A 23,888-nucleotide genomic window follows, 5' to 3' on the forward strand; every position below is an offset into this window, starting at 1 on the left:
CTTCCATAACGCGAGGTGAGGCTTTAAGGTGCCACCTAACGGTTCTGGCAGTTTACAAAACAAATGCCTGGAAAAGGCCTTTTTATCACTGTATGGGGAGCAGCTAAGCAGGCAAAATGCTGTTTTGCCTGCCATATATATCCAGCCTGTGCTGTTAGTCCTCAAGCGATCAGTCACTCTTTCTCTATGAACCTCCCTCTGAGCGTTCCTTTTGCACCAGCGACCCAACGCAGGGCTTTACTTATAGACTCCTCTTGTCCCACCAAATAAAGCCCATCCCTCACCCTTTGGTCTTCACAGCCTCATCTTTAACCAACTAATTTTTTGCTTCTTCTCTCACAGCCTGGTCACTATCCATCACTTCCTCTAGTGTTTCCTCCCTACTGCTGACCATCATCACCTCCCCCTAAACCCCCATTCCACTGGGCTCATCATCCACACCTCTGTGACCCTGTGACATGAACATTTACTCAATATTATCTTCTTTTCTTTGGCATTAAAAAGACCTTGTATGTTTTTACTCAATTTAAAGCATCCCAAGGCTGAAGGTGAAGTGAACTTTCCCGATTTCTCCTATATCACAAATCTTTTCTATTAAGGCAATACAAGCCCTAGATTAAGTCCTCCTTATCATATACCCCATTGTGTATTGATTTGGAATGTGCATTCCTTTCCCCTTTTTCAAATTCTTAACCTCTATGTGAAAATCTCAAAATATTCCACTCGTATTCTCAAAAGCACTTGAAAATGATAGATTTCTGTCACTTCACACCCTTCCACAAGCATAGCTCCTTTTTAAATGTTATTATTTGATATAATAATCATATTCAAGGAGAAAACAGATCTATTAATTAGAAGACTTTGAGAACTAATCTAGGCTAACCAATTGTTTAAACAGAATGCCCTTATCTCTTTCCCACAAGCTCAGACACTTTTTGACTTACCATCCATCGTCCGATGAAGATTTACCACTCTACAAAACATCATTTCTCAAGCATGCAATAATTTGAAATCAATTTCTCCATGTCTTGTATCCCCACATGTGCCTCTTGCTGATCATTTACATACGCACCCTAAGGCTTCCACTATTTATTTATATTTACTAGATATTTTTATTAAGAGACCCATGTTTAGTACAGAACTAGCATGAGAGAAGGATCTCTCCTTCACTTTACCCATATCTGGTTGGATACAGATTTGGATGAAAATCAGGAAATCTTCCCATGCAGCCAACCGAAACACATTTTTTTCATATACAATCGACTGTTCATGACATCGGAATTCTTACTTAATATCAACCAGGATATTCTGGATACCTGCTGGACTTGTTCAGCGCTACCAGCCAATTTAAAACACTATTACTGCAATCACCTTGGCCCTACCCATGCACTCCTGCAATCACCCAGGCACTACTCATCCACTCATGCGATAACCCGGGCACAACCCATGCACTGTCCCAATATCCTATGCACTACCCGTGCTCTCCTTTAATCAGCCTCAACACCTTCAGGAAGAACCTCAAGACCTGGCTCTTCGACTAAAACAGAGCTGCACCCCCAAGCGCCTTGAGACCCTCACGGGTGAGTAGCATGCTTTATGAATCCCCTGATTGATTTATTGATTAACCAGACACTACTTATTTACTCCTTTGATTACCCAGCCAGTAGCCATTCACTCCCCCAATCACCCAGTCACTACACATGTACTTATAAAATCATCATGCACTATACTTGCACTCCTCCAATCACGCAGGCAGTACCCATGCACTCATGCAATCATCCAGGCATTACCCATAAACTCATGCAATCACCCATGCACTAATCCAATCACTCTCCCAATACCCAAACACTTATAAAATCACCATGTACTACCATTGCACTCTCACAATCACCCAGGTACTACTCATACACTCAAGCAATCATCCAGGTATTACCCATAATTTCATGTAATCAGTCAGGCATTACCCGTGCACTCTTTCAATCACCCATACATTACCTTTGCACTCATGCAATCTCCCAGGCATTTACCAAGCACTTACAAAATCACCTAGGCACTACCCATGCACTCCTCCAATCACCCAGGCAGTACTCATCTACTCATACAGTAGCCCAGGCACAACCCATGCACTGCCCAATCCCCTATGCACTACCCAGGGACTGCTTTAATCCCCTTCCACACCTTCAGGAAGAACCTCAAGACCTGGCTCTTCGACAGAACCAGAGCTGCACCCCGCTCAGCCCCTTGAGAACCTGACGGGGGAGTAGGGTGCTTAAATCCCCTGATTGATTGATTACCCAGACACTACGTATTCACTTCTATGATTACCCAGCCAGTAGCCATGCATTCCTCCAATCACTCAGGCAGTACCCATGCCCTTATGCAATCATCCAGGCACTACCCTTGCAATAATGCAATCATCCAGGGGTTACCCATAAACTCATGCAAGAACTCAGGCAACACCTATGCACTTATGAAATCATCCATACAATACCTATCCACTTACAAAATCACCCAGGCACTACCGATGCACTTCTGCAATCAGCCAGCCACTACTTATCCACTCATGCAATAACCCAGGCAGAAGCCATGCACCACTCCAATCACCTGTGCACTACCCATGCACTCCTCCAATCACCCAGCCAGTACCTATGCACCTATACAGTCACTGCACCAATACCTATGCTCTTACACATTTACCACCTACTACCCTTGAACTCTTACAATCACCCAGGTACTACTGATGCACTCATGCAATCATCCAGGCTTTACCCATAAAACAATGTAGTCAGTTAAGCATTACCCATGCACTCTTCAATCACACATACATTACCCGTGCACTCATGCAATCACCCAGGCAGTAACCAAGCACTTACAAAATCAGCCAGACACTACCCATGCACTCCCCCATTCACCCAGGCACTACTCATCCACTCATGCAATAACCCTGGCACTACCCATGCACTCCTCCTATCACCCAGCCAGTACCCTTGCACTTATCAAGTCACTCCACCAATGCCCAAGCACTTATAAAATTACCACCTACTACCCTTGCACTCTTACAATCACCCAGGTACCCCCATACACTCATGCAATCATCCAGGTATTACCCATAAACTCATGGAATCAGTCACACATTATCCATGCACTCTTCCAATCACCCATACATTACTTCTGCACTCATGCAATCACCCAGGCATTAACCTAGAACTTACAAAATCACCTAGGCACTACCCATGCAGTCCTCCAATCACCGAGGCACTACTCATCCACTCTTGCAATAACTCAGGCACTACTAATCCACTGCTCCAATCACTTATGCACTACCCATGCACTCCTCTAATTACCCAGACACTACTTATTCAGTCCCTCGATTACCCAGCCACTAGCTGTGTACTCCTCCAATCACACAGTCACTACCCATGCACTTATAAAATCAGCATGCACTATCCTTGCACTCCTCCAGTCACGCAGGCAACACCCATACACCCATGCAATCATCCAGGCACTACCCTTGCACTCATACAACCATCCAGACATTACCTATAAACTCATTCAAAAACTCAGGCAAAACCTATGCACATACAAAATCATCCAAACAATACCTATCCACCCAGGCACTACCAATGCACTCCTGCAATCACCCAGGCACTACTCTTTCACTCATGCAATAACCCAGGCACTACCCATGCACCTCTCAAATCACCTGTGCACTACCCATGCACTCCTCCAATCACCCAGCCAGTACCTACGCACTTATCCAATCACTTCACCAATACCCAAGAACTTATAAAATTACCATGCACTACCCTTGCACTTTTATAATCACCCAGGTACTACTGATGCACTCATGCAATCATCCTGGCATTACCCATAAACTAATGTAATCAGTCAAGCACTATCCATGCACTCTTCAATCACCCATATATTACCTGGGCACTCATGCAATAGCTCAAATAATAGCCAAGCACTTACAAGATCTGCCAGGCACTACCCATGCACTCCTCCAATCACCCAGGCACTACTCATCCACTCATGCAATAACCCAGGCACCACCCATGCACTCCTTCTATCACCCTGCCAGTGTCTATGCACTTATCCAATCACTCTGCCAATACATAAGCACTTAAAAAAATCACCATGCACTACCTTTGCACTCTTACAATCACCCAGGCACTACCCATACACTCATGCAATCATCCAGGCATTACCCATAAACTCATGCAATCAGTCAGGCATAACCTATGCACTTACACAATTATCCAAACGATAACTATCCACTTACAAAATCACCCAGGCACTACCAATGCACTCCTGCAATCGGCCAGGCACTACTCATCCACTCATGCAATAACCCAGGCACTACCCTTGCACTCATACACTCATCCAGGCATTACCCATAAACTCAGCAATCACTCAGGCAAAAGTGTTTGCACTTACAAAATCATCCAAACAATACTTATCCACTTACAAAATCACTGAGGCACTACTGATGCACTCTTGCAATGAGCCAGGTACTACTCATCTACTCATGCAATAACCCAGACCCTACTCACGCATAGCTGCAATCGCCCATGCACTACCCATGCACTCCTCCAATCACCCAGCCAGTGCCTATGCACTTATCAAATCACTCCCCAATACCATGCATTATCTTTGCATTCTTACAATCGCCAAGGTACTACCAATGCACTCATGCAATCATCCAGGCATTACCCTTATACTAATGTAATCAGTCAAGCATTACCCATGCACTCTTCAATCACCCATATATTACCTGTGCACTTGTGCAATCACCCAGGCGGTAACCAAGCACTTACAAAATCAGCAAGGCACTAGCCATGCACTCCTCCATTCACCCAGACACTACAGTTATACAATCACTCAGCCATTATACATGCACTCCTTATATTAGTCACGCACCATAGGTTTCAGGGATGTTATAGTTAGAAATTAGCATGTACAAAACCTTTGAAATTCACTGAAAAAACCTTAGGTTTCAGGAATGGTATAGTTAGAAATTAGCATTTAAAAAAAACTTAGAAATTCACAAAAAACCACAGGTTTCAGGGACGTTATGGTTAGAAATTAGCAATTAAAAAACCTTAGACATACACTGAAAAAAACACAGGTTTCAGGGACGTTATAGTTAGTTGGACATTTTACTTGTACAAAACCAGAGAAATTTGGCTATTATAATTAGTGAGGGGTCCTGGGGCCATATAGATTTTGGAGGGGTTGGCGAGAGTTGGGAGCATACAACACTAGGTGAACGGAGCGGCTAACCCCTGAAATGTTCAGATTTTCTTTAAGGGTGACAGGCACTCTGCAAATTGGGGTGTGTGTAGTTTTGAACCCACAGTGCAGGGCAGCCAGGTGGGAGAGTTCTGGGGACGGTCCACTTTCAAACTAGTTTGTCAGCAGTTGCAATGATCTCAGGGACACAGCAGAAGATGGTTGGGCTCAGGAATGGGGACATCTGGACACTGGGGGGAGGGGGAGTGGTAGGGACCAAAAGACTTTACCAACATGCTATGGGAACACGTACTCATTCAAACCTAAAAGTGATGTCCTGGAATGTCAATGGTTTGGGATCCTTGAATAAAGTGCACTCTAGTGCTGCAGTACAATAAGCGCCTGGCCCCCGACTTAGTTCTCCTACAGGAAACTCATTTGATGGGCAACACTTTAGGGCTCTGGACAGGTGGGGCTAGACCTAGGTGGCACACGCAGGCTACACTTCAGGATCGCGGGGGACAGGTATCCTTCTTAAGTCCGCAACAACTTTCACACTGGGTAAAACTTGGGACGACACCCTAGGCAGCTACGTGCTACAAACCGACCTATGGGAGGGACACCATCAACTTGGGCTCCATAAACATGCCCCTAGGGATGCAAGGCGGCAGAGAAGTTGTCCCTTTCTGCACATAAACAATCATTTAAAAAATGATGTTTAGCAACTTCTTTGTGTGCTGTATTAAGCAGCGTACATAGAAGTTTCAAAACACCATTTCAGATTGTTTATGTGCAGGAAGGGCGACCTTCCTGCAGATAAACAATCATTTCCATCATTTCAGGCATCCTTGCACTATGGTGCACGGGTGCTTGCATTGGCGCTTGGCAGCTAAATTAGTGCCAGTGCAGGAGGAAACACAAGGCTGCACCGTATTCTTGTAAATATGGTGCAACCCTGCTTTTCAGAAGTGGCGGAACCTGGCGTTAAGACAAGGAGGCCAAAGCTGTGCTCTACCACGTCCTTGTAAATATGCCCCTAAGTCTCTAATTTGCCTCATTCTGCTAATTTCTGTCATGAAATGGGGTGAATGCCATTTGCACAAGTTCGCCAATAGACCATAGTCTCCTTCTTTTGTGGCTTGTCACATTTGTCCACCTTGTTTGTTCTATTTCTCTGTTGATCTGTATGTCTATTATCACCATGAGTCCCAGTCTCTCTGTAACTAGTGTAGATTGTCGTGCTATTGTCTCTGCATTGTTGCCAGAATAGCTTTGGGTTAATCTTTTGACTGAACCCCAGTCATTCTTGGGTGAACCCAATAGGACATTTATACCTACATGTTACCGGTGTAATCCATGGGTTTCACAGTGTTTAGGCCTGGCCCTGGAGTTTTGACAGAATAATGTTTTCCCCAAAAAGTGTATATAATGTACATACATATATGGGCTTTTGGTCAGTGCACTTCCTCTATTTGTCTTTTAAATTGTCATTCACATTTAGCTTCTGCTCCAAAACAGCATTACAGTAACGGTCAGCCAGTCAGGCCTTCACTTTGAGCGACTGCAGAAAGCCTGTGCACATTAATTACATTCACCTAAAATAGTTACTTTCTCTTCATTGATAAAGCTGGTTCAAAATGCCCTTTTTAACTTAATTTTTTATCTTTATGTAACTGCTGATTATTTTACCTGCACTTGGGAGCCAGCTCTTTGGATGATATATTTTATATTTTACCTGTACTGTCTAAAGATGCTGTTATAAAGCGTGCCTGTAACATTACAACATTATAAAATTATATTTGCCTGATATTTGAATGCTTGGAACAGTCTTTATTAATTCTTGCCTCCTTCTTAAATAATAACAACAAAAAGTAGGGTCAACTGAAAGACTTGGCTGATTTTTGTATTTTTACGGCATATGTGTGTACTTACAACAAAAACAAATGTAACCTTTGTGTCACCTGCCTACGTCAGGCTTTTTTGCTTTCCCAATGCTAGTTTACTACTAGATGGACCTATGAGGTATTTCCTGGATGTCTACATCCAGTCCATTGCCATGAGAGTGAACCCTATAGAGTTTTTAGTCTGATTGCCCATAACCAATGCACTCATGTGGGCTGCTCCGCTGCTGCTCCTGGGTAAACCCTAAAACAATTTACAATGGCTGTGTTTCTCCTGTGCATTCCTGTGGGTTACTCTGCGTCTCTCCAGCAGGAACTCTCAGAATCATTAACATTGGCTGGCAATATTCAGTGCATGCTTGTGAGCTCCTAACGTGTTGGTCTGGGATAATGAATGCATTCGGTGCACACTATTGATTTCTTTTCTCCCTACGACAATTTTAATGTTACGTCATGTTCCTATGTTCATTTTTGAAGCGGTCTATGACATTCAGCAGTAGTCCTTAGATGCTGGGATCTAAGGCATGACAAGAGGACCATTCTGGTAACTCCCGCACAACTCAAAGATGCTTCCCACATAATCAGCGCTCTTCCAACCAAGCACCCCCCTTGAAATAGCATGCCGCCTGTCTGCTAATGGCTTAAACGCCTCGCTGGGGTATGAAACGCTATATAAATGCATGTGTAACACTGCCCATCACAAACGAATAGGGATATGTTTAATTCTATGTGGAATTTGGTGTGTAAAATCAATGTTATCATGTAAACTGACAAAAACGTATACTGTCACTGCAAATTTTGAAGCCCTGTGCCTATACCTAATTGTCTTAGGTGAGATGTAATGGAGGGAAAAGTTGCATTTCGTCTGGAATGCGAAAGCTATAACTTCAAAAGGAAATGCCGCCACGGAAACTGCCAGTCTCCGGTGCAGACAGCTTGGATATTTCCGCAGAAATGAGCCGTCGTTAAAGTCATATTTTCGAAGTCCCCATATGCCAAGCAGTGATTATTAAACCAATGCTTCCTTGCCAGCACTTATCCTGCAATAGCTGGCACCGCTTAGAATGTTTTCAGTAGCTAATCATTTGAATTTTCCTGCTGTGATCATTTTCATGTGTTTCTCATTTCCGGCTCATTGCAGGTTGCTGTTATACAGGTTGTTGCTAAACAGCGATGGCGCGGATTTGAGGCAGATGTCGGGGATTGTTTACTTGTATTTGTGGGAGGCCAGATTCAGCTTGCATTTGAAGCGTGCCTATATCTTGTTTTGATACTTTAGTTTAATCACAAAGCTTGAGGCCTCGTTAAAGAGATGCATGTTGCCGTTTAATACTGAAAATCTATTCCTTACTCCTTAAAATAATCAAAGACATTCGAGCGAAAGGAGTAAAGGTAGAGAGAGATGGGAAGTAGATTCTGTGATGTAAGAGCCTTTCATCTTACCCTCATTCACGAGTAAGACAATGGGCCCGATTCACAGAACTAACTTACGACAAAATGCTAAACTTACTACTCATGATATTCACAGAATGCCCTTACAGCTGTCCTAAGTTGACGTCCGCACGCGGGCCGGAATTTCCGCACCAGGAGTGTAAGCTCTGCACCTGGGCCGGTATCTCTGCTTCCAGGCCGGAATACCCACAATGCAACAGATATAGTTAAGTAACACCAGATTGTGGGTATTCCGGCCTGGAAGCGGATATTCCGGCCCAATGGTGGAAATTCCGCTCCGGGTGTGGAGCTTCCACTCGGGGTGTGAAGCTTCCACTCCGGGTGCGAAAATTCCGGCCCGAGTGCGGGCGTAAACTTAGGACAATTGTAAGTACATTCTGTGAATACCATGAGTAGAACGTTTAGGATTTTGTTGTACGTTAGTTCTGTGAATCAGGCCCAAAGTGTCCATCTTCGAATATTTCACATTATCAGCTAGATTCATGAAGCCAAATTGCGATCGCAATAGCTGCGAATGAGCAATTGCGATCGCAATTTGATGAAAAGGAATTCAAGACATTGGAAATCCAAAAATTGCGAACTTGCAAATAACTTTTTGCGATATCGCAAATATTTTCGCAGAATCCAGGAAGAAGCCCATTAGCGAATCAGAATTTGCGAGAAAACATTGACTCTCCGAATAAAACTGCGAAATCGCAAATAAATCGCAATCGCAATTCATGATCAATGGCAAATTGCGAAAAACCCGAAAATCGCATTTTGCAACGCGCAATTTAAGGAGAACCCAAACCAGGTGGTAACCAGTAAGGAAAAAAAAGTATTTGAAAAAAACGTTTCCTATATAGCAACAGGTGCAGGCCTGAGCAAACACACTTAAGGAGATGCAGCTGCTGCATCAGGACTCTCACAATGCCAGGACTCTACATGGTGGTCAGGCGGTGAAGGATACAGCGAGCAGCACGGAACAGACGTAGGATCCAGGAGCGGATATTCCGCCAGCCGGTCACCCTTCCGGGCCAAACCAGGGAGCAAATATACGCTAAGTACCGCCTGAATGGCCCAATGATCATTAAGCTAATCCAGGACCTAGACCCCCTGAGGCAGCACCCAACAAGGAGGACCAATGTCGTGCCCACACATGTCCAGGTATTGTGCAGCCTGCACCTTCTGGCCTCCGGAAGCTTCCAGGGGATAGTTGCAGTTGCAGGGGGGATATCCCAGCCCACCACGTCCCGCTGCCTAAGGAGTTTCCTGGATGCAATGCTGACCCGGCTACACCACCACATCTCATTCCCCACCAGCCAACAGGACCTGGATGTGACGAAGCATCAATTTTACAACGTTGCACAATTTCCACATGTGATAGGATGCATTGACTGTACCCACATCCACATCTGCCCACCAGCACAAACGGAATACATGTACCGCAACCGCAAGTCCTACCACTCCCTCAACATCCAGATGGTGTGCAATGCTAAGACATACATCACGGACATAGTGGCACAGTACCCGGGCAGCACACATGATTCCTTCATATTCCGGCATAGCGGCCTCCACACACTACTGGCCAGGGGAGACTTTGGTGAAGGACACCTACTCAGTAAGTACACTTGCCCCACAATGTTACACTTTGATGATGTAGCTGCGCAGCACAGGCACTCACCCTCTGCTCCTCTCATTCAGGTGACAGTGGCTACGCTCTCCGTGAGTACCTCCTCACCCGATACCTCAACCCTGCAACACCACAGCAACGGCGTTACAATGCAGCACACATACGCACAAGAAATTGCATTGAGAGGACATTTGGCCTTCTGAAGAGCAGATTCCGCATACTTCACAAGACTGGTGGGGCCATCAAATACGAGCCTGAGGTCTGCTGCCGCATTGTGGCCGTGTGTGCAATACTACACAACATTGCTACCATGCGCCGGATACCTGTAGAGATATCTGGCAGTGAGTCGGAAGGGGACCACCGCCCACCTGCGCATGCGCGTCATGCACGCGGGGAAAATCCTGCTGAAGGACACAGACGGCGCAACCAAATCACAATGAACTGTTTCTAGTGCACCCACTCCCCTCACACAACAGTTCACTCATGCATGACAATGGAAATAATGACATGAGTCTGATGTAGTGTTGTTGAATAAATATTATTGTTAGTTGCACAATAATATGGCATTATTTCAAACAGTAACATTTGAGGAGTATTGCTTCATACCACTCAAGTTTTTGTAGTGGGCATGCTTATGTCAGCAGCATGTCCCTGCCCTATGTACATTAATGTCATTGGCGCCTCCGGCGCGAAGCTCCCAGTCGCCTCTCGACCTCTTCCTCCGGCTGGGCACGTGATGCCGCAGTGGGCCTGCTGCTGCGGCGTGGAACACTAACCTGTGACAAAGACAGGCTGCTCTGACTAGATGTCCCCTCACTCGTGTCATCCCCTCCAGCATGGACATGGCCAGTTGGCTGCTGAGCCTGAACAGCAGTGGTTACCTGCTCCAGTGCCCGGGCCACGTCCTGACAGCATTGGACCATCTGGAGTTGCATGGCCAAAGACCTATTATGCGAATTCAAAATTGCGATTCGGTATTAATCGCAATTTAGAATTCGCAGAATATGGTTTTCATGAATCTGGCAGTAAGTTCTCCACTACATATGAGTTACTCATCTCTCACGACCATTTTGTAAAGTTCGAGTGCACACCCTTGCGCTGACAATTTCTAGACCGAGTACATAGCTCCGATAACCTTCCCTTCCATTTTGATGTCCTCACTCACCATTATGAGATAGTTCCAAACTTAAGTAAATGTTAAAGGTTGTATAGAAATTTGAGAGCAGATCAACGCTGCTGTTTTACCAAAACCAATATACTGTGCGCCTATCTCTAACACTCCTCATCCATCACACCACTAGCCAGTGCACTCCATAACACGATAACCGCACCTTGGAAGTCATCACAGACGCCGTGGAAAAACTTCCCACATAGGATCAAAACAAAGACAATGGGCTGGATTTACAAAGGTGAACTAAGACGTGTGGTGTAAACTTGAACTAAACATCTAAGTTTACGTCTCTGGGAATTCACAAAGGCCTATTACGAGAAGTATCTTTATGTATGCACTCTGGGCGGAGATCTGTAACAAGCAATCCTCAAAGTTTCAGAGATACTGCTTTGTCTTTGTTAATGTGTATTATTGCATGTAAGATCACATGTATCAATCCCCATTGCATGCCACATGTTGGAATGTTGTCTGTAAGTGTATTACTATAAACATATAATTCCAGGACCAATGATATGTGTTAATATGTAAATGTATGGTCCATCCCAACTGCATTTTGGCAACAGGTATGTAACACTAACCATTCTGCATATGTTGGCAAGTAGAGATTGAAATGACTACAACTGCCATGGGGCCCTGCTTCTGTAACTCAAAACATGTTGAAATTGTAAGTTTGACTATTCTCACTTGTTTGACATGTTACAACTGATGTTCAGTCCTCATTGACTGAGCAATCTAAATACAATGCTGTACTCAGATACATGTCTTCCTACTTAGCTTCATGTTGTCCTGGTCTCCTCAACTGAAACTATTGATGGCATGAGTTACCTATTTACAAGCCCCTTGCCCTGCTTGTGCATCACTTTTTCATTAAGAAAAAGTGATGTACCGGCAACCCACATGTCTTGCACTGCTCACATGATGACTTATTTTAAATATAGAAAAAAATTGTGTTATCAGCTGTTTTGTGCATATCTAGACCTTGGAATGGTCAAATGCACGTTACCTCTCCACTGTGTTGCCTTTAATTTTTTGAGAGACAACATGTTTATTTCTTAATCCAAAATGTAACACCTCATGACACCTAATGAGCTGCTTAATTCAAGTACATGTATTTATTGTCTCTAAATCTCTTGTTAACCTTTCTGTGCATCGGACGTCCGGGAGACGTCCGATGCACCAGTGCTAATGTGCATCAGACGGCTTTCGGCGGTCCACGTACATGGCATAGGAAATCCTTCTGGTGCAGGTCAAAACACCCTCTAGAGCTGGGGGAGAGTTTCCTAAGCTCCTGATGGTGTTCTAATCATTTCTCCAAAATGACGGTTGGAACGCATGTCACACTGACATCATTATGGAAAAACTGAAACTCAGCTCCAGTTTCATTGTCTCAATGCTCAGGGGGCTAGCTTTGGCCCCTGAGTACTGTGGCAGACGTGAAAGGTATCATTGAAAAGGGGAGAATCATTTTCCTCAGGAGACTGAGGTCAACGATGTGTGGTAGGACATTTGTGGCGACACAGTGATCTTACACAAAAATATGTGGAAAATTAGATTTTTCAGCTAAATTTGAGGTTTGCAGGGGATTCTGGGTAGGAAAACATTGCGGGATCCAGGCAAGTCATACCTCCCTGGATTCCCTCAGGTGTCTAGCTTTAATATATTTGTGGGTTTGGCAGGTTTCCCTAGATGACCGTTCAGCCCGGGGACAAAACCCAGGTGCCCGCTTGCAAAACCAGGTCATTTTGTGATAGGTAAGTTTGATGTCTCCTCAATACGTTTTGGGCCCTATCCTGCCGTGGGTACTTGACCCACCCATACGAGTAAGGTATCATTTTTATCAGAAGACCTGGGGTAATGCTGGATGGTAGGAAATTTGTGTCAGCCCGGTGATCCGACAACTTTCCCACACAGAAATTTGAGAAAAATTTGATTTTTTCAGTGCAATTTGAAGTTTGCAGGGGATTATGGTGTGAGAAGTTTGCCTGGCATATGATGTCCAATATTCTAGTGGGCACCTTGCACCAGTCCAAAAAAAACCTTATTGATGGTAGGTTTGAAGTCAACCTTATAGAAAGCTATCTTAGTGGTAGCTGTGGAGAGTAGCCTTCAGGCTATGACTTAGAGGCAAGTTAAGCAAGTTGTTTTACCAGATTATAATCCCTTGAATGATGATCAAATGAATGTACACCACACAAGGTATATATCAAATATATATGTATTTATTATAAACACAACCCCTCTGGACTCTTTATGAGGTTAGAGGTAAAAGTACAATACAAGGAACTTACTTAGCATACAATAAGTTGCACAGTATACGATATGCCCTAGGGGCCTCACAAACCATATACTAAAATAGTGGTATAAGAACCATGTGAGGGATCGAAGTCAGGCCCAGGACCTGTAGAACCACTCGGGCAACCAGGAACCACCCAAGGTAGGGACACAGGAGACCCACGGGGGACACATGCAGTGTCTAAACACAGCCGCGAATCACCGTTGACTTTCTATGGAGAACGAACAAGTTACAATTTTAAAGATTAAAGACACTTAGAGGTGAACTACGATGGAACCCTTTTTGACTTGGAAACTTCGAGAATCAAGACCTATGGGAGCACCGGAGTACTCGTGCTACCTCACCCACGGAAGCCTGGTGCATAGGGGTCTTTGGGTGTTCGGTTTCGTCGTCGATTCCTATGGAGAGCTGCGAAGAAGTGCTGCAGGCGACTAGACGAAAAGTGTAAGGGTGGATCCAAGGGTGGATCGGAGATGTGAAGAACTTGAAAGCAGAGGGGACAGAGTCTGGGTCACTTGCCAGTGACCAGGATGGCAACAGGACAATGCCAGCTGAAGTCGGGTGCTTTCAAGTGAAGAAGGTGAAGCTTGATGCTTCAGCCACTAGAACCAGGAGGCGTTGATGATGACCGGGAGCTGGATTCGAGCTGTCCCACAAAGGATGTCGAGTGCTGCAGCGTCAGAATCTGGATTGGACCAAGCCTTGGCAACAGCAACCCACGCAAGATGACAAGATTAGATTTGATGCAGACCAGCAAGGTCTGAGGGACTCACCCTTTGGAGGGGAGTCAGAACACGTCTGGAGCATCCATGAAAAATCAGGAGACAAATGATTGTCCTTTGTGCGGGCCCACTAGCCAACAGACTAGGAACTGTGAAGGAGCCTTAAGCTGCGGTGAAGAAAGGGGACTCACGGGTCACTCATGGAGTGTTGGCCTCTGTACTGCGGTGCAAAAGGTGTTCAAGCAGGGGCTTCAAATACCCAATGCACAACTTCGGGAAACTTCGGAAAGTAGGTGCAGTGGCAAAAATGCAGGCTGTCCAGGAGTTCCGGTCCCACGTCTCTCGTGTCAGCTACAGGTCTCAGCTCTTCTGGGAACTCGTGTCAGCTTCAGAGATGTCTGGAAGTCCATGTCCTGTGTCGCAGATTCTTCGGGATCCGGCGGGAGCCTCGAAAATGCAGACCAGCAAAGATGATTCTTTGGTGCCTGTTTGACCAGGGGGGTCACTACTTGACCCCAAGGGAGATTCTTCAGTCTTCCAGTCAAAATGAAATGTCGAAGGTCCAGGATTTCTTCTTCTGAGTTTCGTCCAGGGTAATCTAAAGTCCGAGGGACTGAGTTCCTATACTTCTACTAAGTTTAGGGGTTAGTCTAATTCTAAGGTCCAACCTGGGGAGGGGGTGGTTACACCCCTTCCCCTTTGTCCAGTTTTGTGCCAGAGCTGGAGCTGAGTGCCCCAGCAACCAGTTTGAACTGGGAAATGCATGGAGCACCTTGTGTGCCCCAGGCAGTGTCTGAAAAGCATTCACTGAATGCTACCCACCCTGCTCCAATACACTAAAGTCTGTCTGGGCAGGTGCTGGCACCTCCCTTGACAGGAAACCTATTGTCCAGGCCTCCCGTGCCGGAGTTTCACACAAGCAGCAGGAGGTCAGACTCGTGTCTGTGGCATCACCATCCATTTTGTGATGCTGGGGCTCTGTTTAACTTTAACCGGGTATACCAGTGTGTACAAGTCTTTTCCCTCTAGAAAAGTGGAATGCTACCCCCACCGCCAGAACTGGTGGGGGTGGGGGAATAGTACTCCAAATCATTTGACAACTTAGCCTGACTAAGATCTGCGCTGGAAGGGCCCCATGTCCCTAAGAACTCAACCTGATCAGGTTCAAGCAGCTCTGGGACAGTTCCTTCTTCAGGCTCACAATCAGCTTTCTCAGAAGGCTGATCCTCACTCTGAGCCAGGGGGGAAGGAACTGCCTTAACCCTACTGCTCCTTTTCCTGTGAGGTAACTGGTCGATTAATCCAGACTCTAGTGCCTGTTCAGTATTAGACTTTTTGACCTGTGACCAAGTCACTGCAAGGACATATGCTGAGTTTCCTAACATTTCTACATGGGTCCTATACTCCTCTTCAGACCAGGCTGAAGTCTCTAGGTCATTGCCAAGCAAGCATTCAACAGGAGGTCTGCACTTATCACAACCTTCTTAAGGCCAGTTACCCCTCCCCAGGAGAAATTAACAACTAACATACTATGAGTGGTACTGACGTTGCTAGCATTTATCACTTGGTAAGTCTCTACAAGTATGACTTGTTTGTCCAGGGTCCACACAGTCAGGTATCACCATTGTGACACTGGCACCTGTGTCCCTATATGCCTCAGCTTTTTTTCTCATTGATTAAAGACGTTTGTCTGTACTTGCCCAGACTACTGGGACTCACAGAGGAGGCCATATTCATGCCTCCAACACAGATCAAAACACCTTGAGTTGGTACTCTGAATAGGCAAGAGTCCATCTCAGATCCCGGGATTAACCCTACTACACCCTTCTGTTGGGAACCACCACATGTAGCTGTACTAGGGGGAACAATTGCCTTAGGGGCATTGGTGGCTGGAGCTGTCTCCTTTTTGGTGCACTCACTAGTCCAGTGAGTATTATTCTTACAAACTGTGCACCATGGTTTTCTTGGACCTTCTTTCTTTTTAGGTTGGGGACCCCCCAGTGCCGGTCCTAGGCCTTCTGAGGCCCCGGGCGAAAGGGAAGATGTGAGGTCCCTCCAAGTGACATCACAGAAAGTGACTTTGCAGGACTTTTGATCTTAGTTATTTGGCATCAGTGAAGCAAACGAATGTGTATATCAGTAACATGGACAAAAGTAGAGGGAATGGAAAACAGGTGAGCAAATATCCATGAGTGTAACACTTGCCGGCTCCTTGAATGATTAGTTGGACATGCCCCCAAATTCCAAAGGAAACAGAGGGTCAAGAAAACAGCAGTATACATTTCACAGCCAAATCTGAAGGAGGAACAAAACAGGATACATTAAGTTGAACTCTGAAAAATAACACAGTAAAGAACCCAATGAGTTCATTCTGACAGGGCAATATTTAATAAGTAAATTTGTTGTGACAAATCAATATCTGTTGTGTGTTTAGCACTACATGCTAAAATGTTATCTTCCTAGCCTTTCTTCTGCTAAAGGCATCAATCATTTCACTGTAGTCCAATGTTGCTGCAATATCTCCTTCAACTGAAAGAAGGGCCAATCCTGATAGTCGTTCCTGAGACATCGTTGAGCGTAAAAAAGTCTTTATCAATTTGAGGCGTGAGAAACTGCGTTCCGCAGATGCTACTGTGACTGGAATTGTAAGCAGAATTCTTTGGGCAACAACACAGTTTGGATAGATGTCCTCCAATCTGTTAAAATAAATATACTGAAGAGCTTCTATCAAGTTATGTTTTTCAGGAAGGACTTGAGCAAGAAAGGAAATCTCCTGAAACAGTTGAATCCCATCTATGTCAGAAGATATAACACCATCAGCTGAGCTGTCTGACAGAACATGATGAAGATCATTGCAGTGCTTTTGTAGGTCTCCACTGTTCATGTCTTTTAAGCTGGAAATGTTATAAAGAAAGCCAAATTGCTTTTGGTGATTTTTCAGCTGCTCAAATTGTCTGTCAATGCACACAATTGCTGTATCAACAAGAGCATTAAAAAAGTTGATCCTAAATTGCTCCTTTGGGTCCGTGATTGGCATGTCAGCTCCCTCATATCCAAACATTTTCTTTTTCTTAGATATTCTTCGATGACATTTGAATTCTTTTTCAATTTCCAATTCATCTGCAAGTTCGTTTGCTGATATCAATGCAGCTGTAAATCCTTCATGGCGATACTTTGTTAAGAAACCAAGTAGTTCCTCAAAGTGTTTCACAGCTACATCAAGCTGCATGTTCTCACTCTGCATCAGTTTACTGACTATGTTGATTCCCATTAAAATATCATACCATATGATCAAACATCGGAGGAATTCAAATGATTGAAGCGCTGATGCTAGTGATGTTGCTTCACTTCTGGTTTTCAGATCTTTATCCATTTCAGACACCTGCAGAAGTGCTTCAAGTATTAAACTCATCTGAAATCGGACCGCTTTGACGCTTTCCAGACGGCATTCCCACCGAATAGCAGAGAGGTTTTTGAGGGTAAGGGTCACTCCAGCTCCGGTTAATACATTCCACCTTTTTGTTGATGCTGAGAACAATGTGTAAAGTCGTTGAGTAATACCAAAGAAGTTGGCAGCATATGTAGATGAAGCTGCAGCATCTCCCAAGACCAGGTTCCAATTGTGACAGGCGCACGGTGTAAAAAAAGCCTGTCTGTTCTCTTTTAAGATTCGAGCTTGCACACCACTGTATTGTCCACGCATATTTGCACCATTGTCATAACCTTGCTCACGACATTCAGCAAGGGGTAGTTCGAGTGCCTTCAGCTTCTGCAACAATGCACCAGTAAGAGCCAGTCCAGTTTGCTCTTCCAGGGGAATGAATCCAATGAAATGTTCCTCAATAGTCACACATCCATTTGTAGAACTGACGAATCTCACAATAAATGTCATCTGTTCGTTATGACTCAAATCAGGAGTACAGTCAAGAAGAACTGAATAATATTTGGCTCTTCGGACACGCTGTAGGATTTCCTTGAGAATCATCTCAGACATCAGCTCAATCAATTCATTTTGAATGTGTTTGCCAAGATAATGTGTATGAATCTCCTTTGTGGTAACTCTGCGAACATGTTCCATCATAACTGAGTCAAATTTGCCTAAAAGTTCTACAAGCCCTAGGAAGTTGCCATTGTGGGGTTGGTTCAGCTGGTCAACACTGCCACGGAATGCCAAGGTATGTATAGCTAGGTACTGTGTAATTGCTAGGAGCCTCTCCAAGACATTTCGCCAATGCATCTTCTCCTGCTGGATTTGAGCAAGGTTTTGCTTATCAATAGTGCATTCCTTCCGCATTCGAAGTTCAAGCTCCTTCCACTCTCTAATATTTTTTAGGTGCTCGGGAGAATTTTCATGATCATGTAAACGCTGACCAAGATGGTGCCAATCAGACAAACCGCTGCTCACAAGCTGAGTGTTAGTGAAAGAAGTGGTAAATAATTTGCAGCAGAAACAAAAAACAGCATTTTTGTATGTTGAATACACCAGCCACTGACGGTTAATTTGCTGACCGTTATTCATTTCTCTTTTGAAATAAGTAGGTTTGAAGGATCGATTTTGGGAGTCACGTGGGAAATCACATGCATTACGTCCAGCCTGGGTAGGTCCTCTTTCTACTAGGTAGCAACGGATTCTATCATCTTGAGTAGTAGTCCATTTTCCTGGGTCATCATCAGTGTGTTGGAAAAACTTTTCAGCAGTTTCGCTAGTAGTTTCATCGCTACCAGTCTCTGCCACTGCTACAATGTCCAGCCGCTGACTATACTGGTTCTTTTGTTCCTCTCCTTGGAACTTGGAAGTGTCACTGGCATTTTCTTGCTGCTGGTCCTCTGATTCCTGTTCTTGCAACTGAGATAGTGGTACTTCTGAAACTTGGTGCTCATGTGCCTGATCACGTTCCTCGTAACTGGAGACTCTACTGGCTGTGGTAGTAGTCATGTGTTTAGGATCTTGACCCAGGATGCTCTTCGCCACTTCATTGTCATACTGAAGGAGTACACTGGTGGCAGTTGATGCTTGGTGCTAGTCCTGCGGGTTTTCTGGCTCCTGATTTTGGGACTGGAAGACTGCTGTGTTGGGGTTACTTTCCTTCTCATTGTGCATCCCTCTTCTCATAAATTTAAGTAGCGCTTCCCGCTGACTTTTATCTTCTTCAATCTGTTCCCGCTTCCTTTTCCTCTTGAATGCACCAGAGGCATGTTTCCGTCCTTTGTCACGTTCACGGCTTGCCATTTCTTCTTGTTAAAAAGCTTGACCCTGCAGAAAAAAATTAAAATGAGTTGTACAGGAAAAGAAAGAAACGAAACAAACCAATGTAAGTATTTACTGCAAGAATGCAAGAATGCACCATTGTTCAAACTAGACAACCCCATAGGTAGTATTCAAAACACTTATCAGCTACACCCACCTCTAAAGAAAATGAAATGGAGAATTTGGAGTGAACCTCAGCTGACAAATCTTATAATCACATTGAAAGGAATTGGAAGTGTGCTGCAATCTTTCTGTGTGATATTTCTGTGGGCCCTCATTTCCTTTTTTTCAAGCTTAGTACCCTGATCTTTGGCTTTCCTGTGACTAATCTTCTTATAAGTCATAAAAGGGCACAGGTGTGAGCTAAGTGAGATTGGTTCTTTTCGACATACTTTCCCAGCCCTGAATAGTTTGTGTTTCAGCGGCCACAAAAGACACTAATACCTTAATCATATTGGCACACTTCAAAAACCCACAATGGGAGTGACAACAAAAAAGACAGTAAACACAAACATTTTTTTGTAAAATTCATTAAGGGCAAAGGAAACACAAATAGCAAAAGTGCCAAATAAACACACATTGGAATGGAAGTGCACAAATCAAGTAGGGCAAGACCTACAAAAGAGACACCTTCAGTGTAATAATCATTGCACAATAGGTGATCGAATGGCATGAGCACCATAAAGTCACAGGATCATGATCAGACACCACCACCACCACTACACTTCAACTCATACTAATGCAGACAAAGTGAGAGAAGACCTCACTGGCGGAGAAGGTGAGCACACATGAAAAGGAGGTGAAGACAGGAGTAACACTACAGGACATATCTGACTAGGAACACGTCCCTTGGTGACTCATCTTGTTCATAATTAAGGCGTCCTGTTTTCCGTTTTTACTGATTTTGACATATAAATACAGACAGAAAACATTTCTTTTCACCTTTCGTGGCTATTATGTCATCTTCCGGCTATGATATATTCATATAATTAGGGTATTCATATAATTAGGGCAAAAAAGTTTGCTTCATGTCACCTTCCGTGGCTATTTGCTATATTTCATGTCACATTCCCTGGCTATTATGGCACCTTCCGGCTATGCGACCAATATTCATATAATTAGTGCTAAAAATAGTGCTTCATGTCACCTTATACTCCAAGCCACCATTAAACTCCACAGTGCCCTAGCATGCCGGAGATTAAATTAGACATTGTTCTTCTCAGACAGCATGATCAGCATCAATCGATCTTTAGACGACATTTTAACTGCATGACATATCATTGTTTTCTTAGCAGTGAAAAATCAATTTACCAGCCAAAGATCCATATCTCCCAAACACAATAGAAGACAAGAAGTTACCAACCACACATCCAAATTAGTAACGGTCCACCAAGCATTAGCGACAGTCCACAAACCGTTTTCTGGATTAAACATCTAAAATGTCTTTAATCTTCTTTTACACTGTAAAATGCTTCATTACAGCCTTTTTCGTAGTCCCAATAGTGAAGCCAATGCAAACACGTGTTTTGTCCAAAGATATGTGCAGACTTTTTAAAGGTTGCAGACATATATATTTACAAATACTTATTCCATATCCAAAACTAGGACAAATTACATTAACCTATATTGTGATGCTTGTTAAATTGAGTTCTGAGACAAATGTTGTCAGCAGTATTTGCAGTTGCATAAATGTATATACTAGCTCATTTAAAACTATAATTGCTATACGTGGAGAAGGTAATTGTAGATATACATATTTGCAGCCTTCACAACTTCCCAACGCTACTGGCGACGCGACCTGCGACCAACCCTGGATTTCAAGCTCATATTGGTGGAAGGCAAGCTCTTTTATTTAATTATCGACACGTCACCCACAGACCACGACCTGTCTTCAATGGTTCCCCAATCTCTTCACTCTACTTCCTGTCTCCTGCATTCTGGCCGGCTTTCCCGCAGTAATTCCAGATTTCATATTCAAATAATAAATAATTGTTTTTAAATGACTGAAGCAGCTCTCTTACCTTAACGTTTGTCGTTCGTAGAGACAGTCTGAGTCAGTCAACACGCAGACTCAACGAGGGAGGAGGACGGGGGCTGGGGCCCCGCGACGACGTCGTCGTCCGACTCCTGCCTGGCCAGGCCTGCAGCACTGCCCCGCCCACGCGGCCCGCGGACCGCCGCCCAAGTTATTAAATTAAGTGTGCAGGCAGGTGGTGTGAGTGTGACTGCTGACTGACTTTCAGCCCAGCGGTGCCAGGTCACGTATGGCAGGCGTGTGCGCATGCTGAGTGCGCGAGGGCTGGCCAAAAAAACATATGTCCAGGGCCGTCATTGGTAGCGCTTTCGCGCGCTACCAGATTGACGGCCCTGGGACCCACTGCCACTGTCACCTGGAAGAGAAGAAGATTCAAGGCTGGCGACGCCGGCGTCACGTCACCAACACAGGGCACGCACGCACCACCACCACGGCCACCACCAACCAAGCTAGGTGGTGGGGGGTGCGTGCAGGCGTCATCAAATTGCGCAGATACATACCACCACACAGAATGAAATGCCAATTGTACGGTACGTCTGCGTGGCACTGGCAACACAAGTGTGGAGATTCATTTGTCATTTCATTTATTTTATTCTTCCGACTTCCCGCAACTGCCAGGAGATTTGACATTAAAAGTCGAGCTCGGCAAGCAAGCCGTAAAACCCTGCGATCGGAATTCATGTTAAAGGGGGAGCAGAGAGAGGCAATCGAAAGAGGAGAGATGCACAGGTCAGTAATAAGAGCCTGCCTGGCAAAACAATGCTGCTCTTCTGTCAACCATTGCTGGCATCTTTTGCTGTGATTCGTTTTTTGTTTTTTTAATTAGGTTGTGTTTTTCATAAGAAGGATTAGTTAAGCACGTCTATGTACTTTGCATGTTTTGTTCCCTTGTATTGTTTTTCACTTTGCCCATAGATTCTATCCGTCCCAGTGTCTCCACCGTCAGAACATCTTTCATTCCGATGCCACTGCAGTGATGTTAGCCAGGTTTGTGCTGTCACGGAGGTAAATGCAGCACACACTTGAAGGCTTTTGTGAGAGTCCCCAAAATTAATAGGGTGCATGGCTGTGGAGTGATAGAGTAAATTCTTCCTGTGTGAGGGGGGCACCTGCAGGTGAGGGGTGTCTCTGCCACTACCGAGGGGAGCTGAGCGATCTGGGGGGTGCTGACCAGCCTGAGGGGTGCACCTGCTGCCTGAGGGGTGCTGACCAGGACGAAGAAGGAGTGCTACCTGAGGGGTGCTGACCTGCCTGAGGTTCAGCTTTCCTTTTCATTTTTTTCACTCACTTTATTTCCTCTCGCTTTCCTTCCGTCTCCTCCCTTCCCTTCGTGTCTTCCTTTCATGCCCTCGTCCTGTCTCTTTTTCTCCATCTCTCTTTTCTTCCACTCCCTGTTTTCTTTAGTTCTTCCGTCTCTTTCGATTTCCTTCTTTATTTCTCTCGCCTCTGCTTTATTTCTCAAAGTCTTGCTGTCACTCTCTCCCAACTACATTTGTTCTTATGTTTTGTTTCTATTTCCCATCTCCCCCGTTCGTCCTGTTCTTTCTTTGTTGTTGAATGCCCTGTCGATCTCTTTCTCGCTTTATTGTTTATTTTTCGTTTTCTTTCGTCCACTCCCACAACCATAGCTTTCCACCGGGACCCCTCTCCTTCTTCCGGTCACTCCTGTATATACAAACTCCCTCCCCTGAGGGTCCCTGTCAGAGGTCACGGGGCCAGTCTGCGGGTGGTGCCCATCAGGGGGCCTTGGGACCCTGCCTGTGGGTGGGGCCGTGGGGGGGCCCTTTAGGGACTTTGAGAGCCAGTCTGAGGGTGGGGGTGCATGGGGGGTCTGAGGGTGGTGGGGAGGGGCACGAGGGGGCTTTGAGAGCCAGTCTGTGGGTGGTGGGGGCTATCAGGGGTCTTTGAGGGCCAGTCTGAGGGTTTTGGGGGCCCATGAGGGGTGTGAAAGGCAGTCTGCGGGTGGTGGGCCCATGGGGGGGGCTCTGAGAGTCAGTCTGAGGGCAGTGGGGCGTCGTGAGGGGGCTTTGAGAGTCAGTCCTAGGGCTGTGGGGCCTCGTGAAGGGGTATTAGGAGTCAGTCTGGGGGTGGTGGGGGCCCATCAGCCTAGGGGCTATTGAGGGGGCTCTGAGAGTCAGTCTGAGGGTGGTGGGTGCCATAGTGGGGCATTGAGAGTCAGTCTGCGGGGGGGCATGGGTGGGCTCTGAGAGTCAGTCTGAGGG

At 45.1% G+C, this 23,888-nt stretch overlaps 1 protein-coding gene across 1 annotated transcript; it reads right to left on the bottom strand.

Annotated features, from left to right (window-relative positions):
- Nucleotides 1-16,826: 16,826 nt before the first annotated feature.
- Nucleotides 16,827-19,319, bottom strand: LOC147731628 (zinc finger MYM-type protein 1-like). The gene has a single exon (XM_086954225.1). The coding sequence runs from the start codon at nt 19,317-19,319 to the stop codon at nt 16,827-16,829; it is 2,493 nt and encodes an 830-aa protein (XP_086810351.1).
- Between the last annotated feature and the right edge of the window lie 4,569 nt (nt 19,320-23,888).

This window comes from Lissotriton vulgaris, chromosome 2_1, assembly GCF_964263255.1.
Source record: "Lissotriton vulgaris chromosome 2_1, aLisVul1.2, whole genome shotgun sequence".
NCBI classification, from domain to species: Eukaryota; Metazoa; Chordata; class Amphibia; order Caudata; family Salamandridae; genus Lissotriton; species Lissotriton vulgaris.

Bases quoted from the DNA above. Each gene is read 5' to 3' on its own strand.
- LOC147731628 (XM_086954225.1), bottom strand. From the start codon at position 19,319: ATGACTACTACCACAGCCAGTAGAGTCTCCAGTTACGAGGAACGTGAT.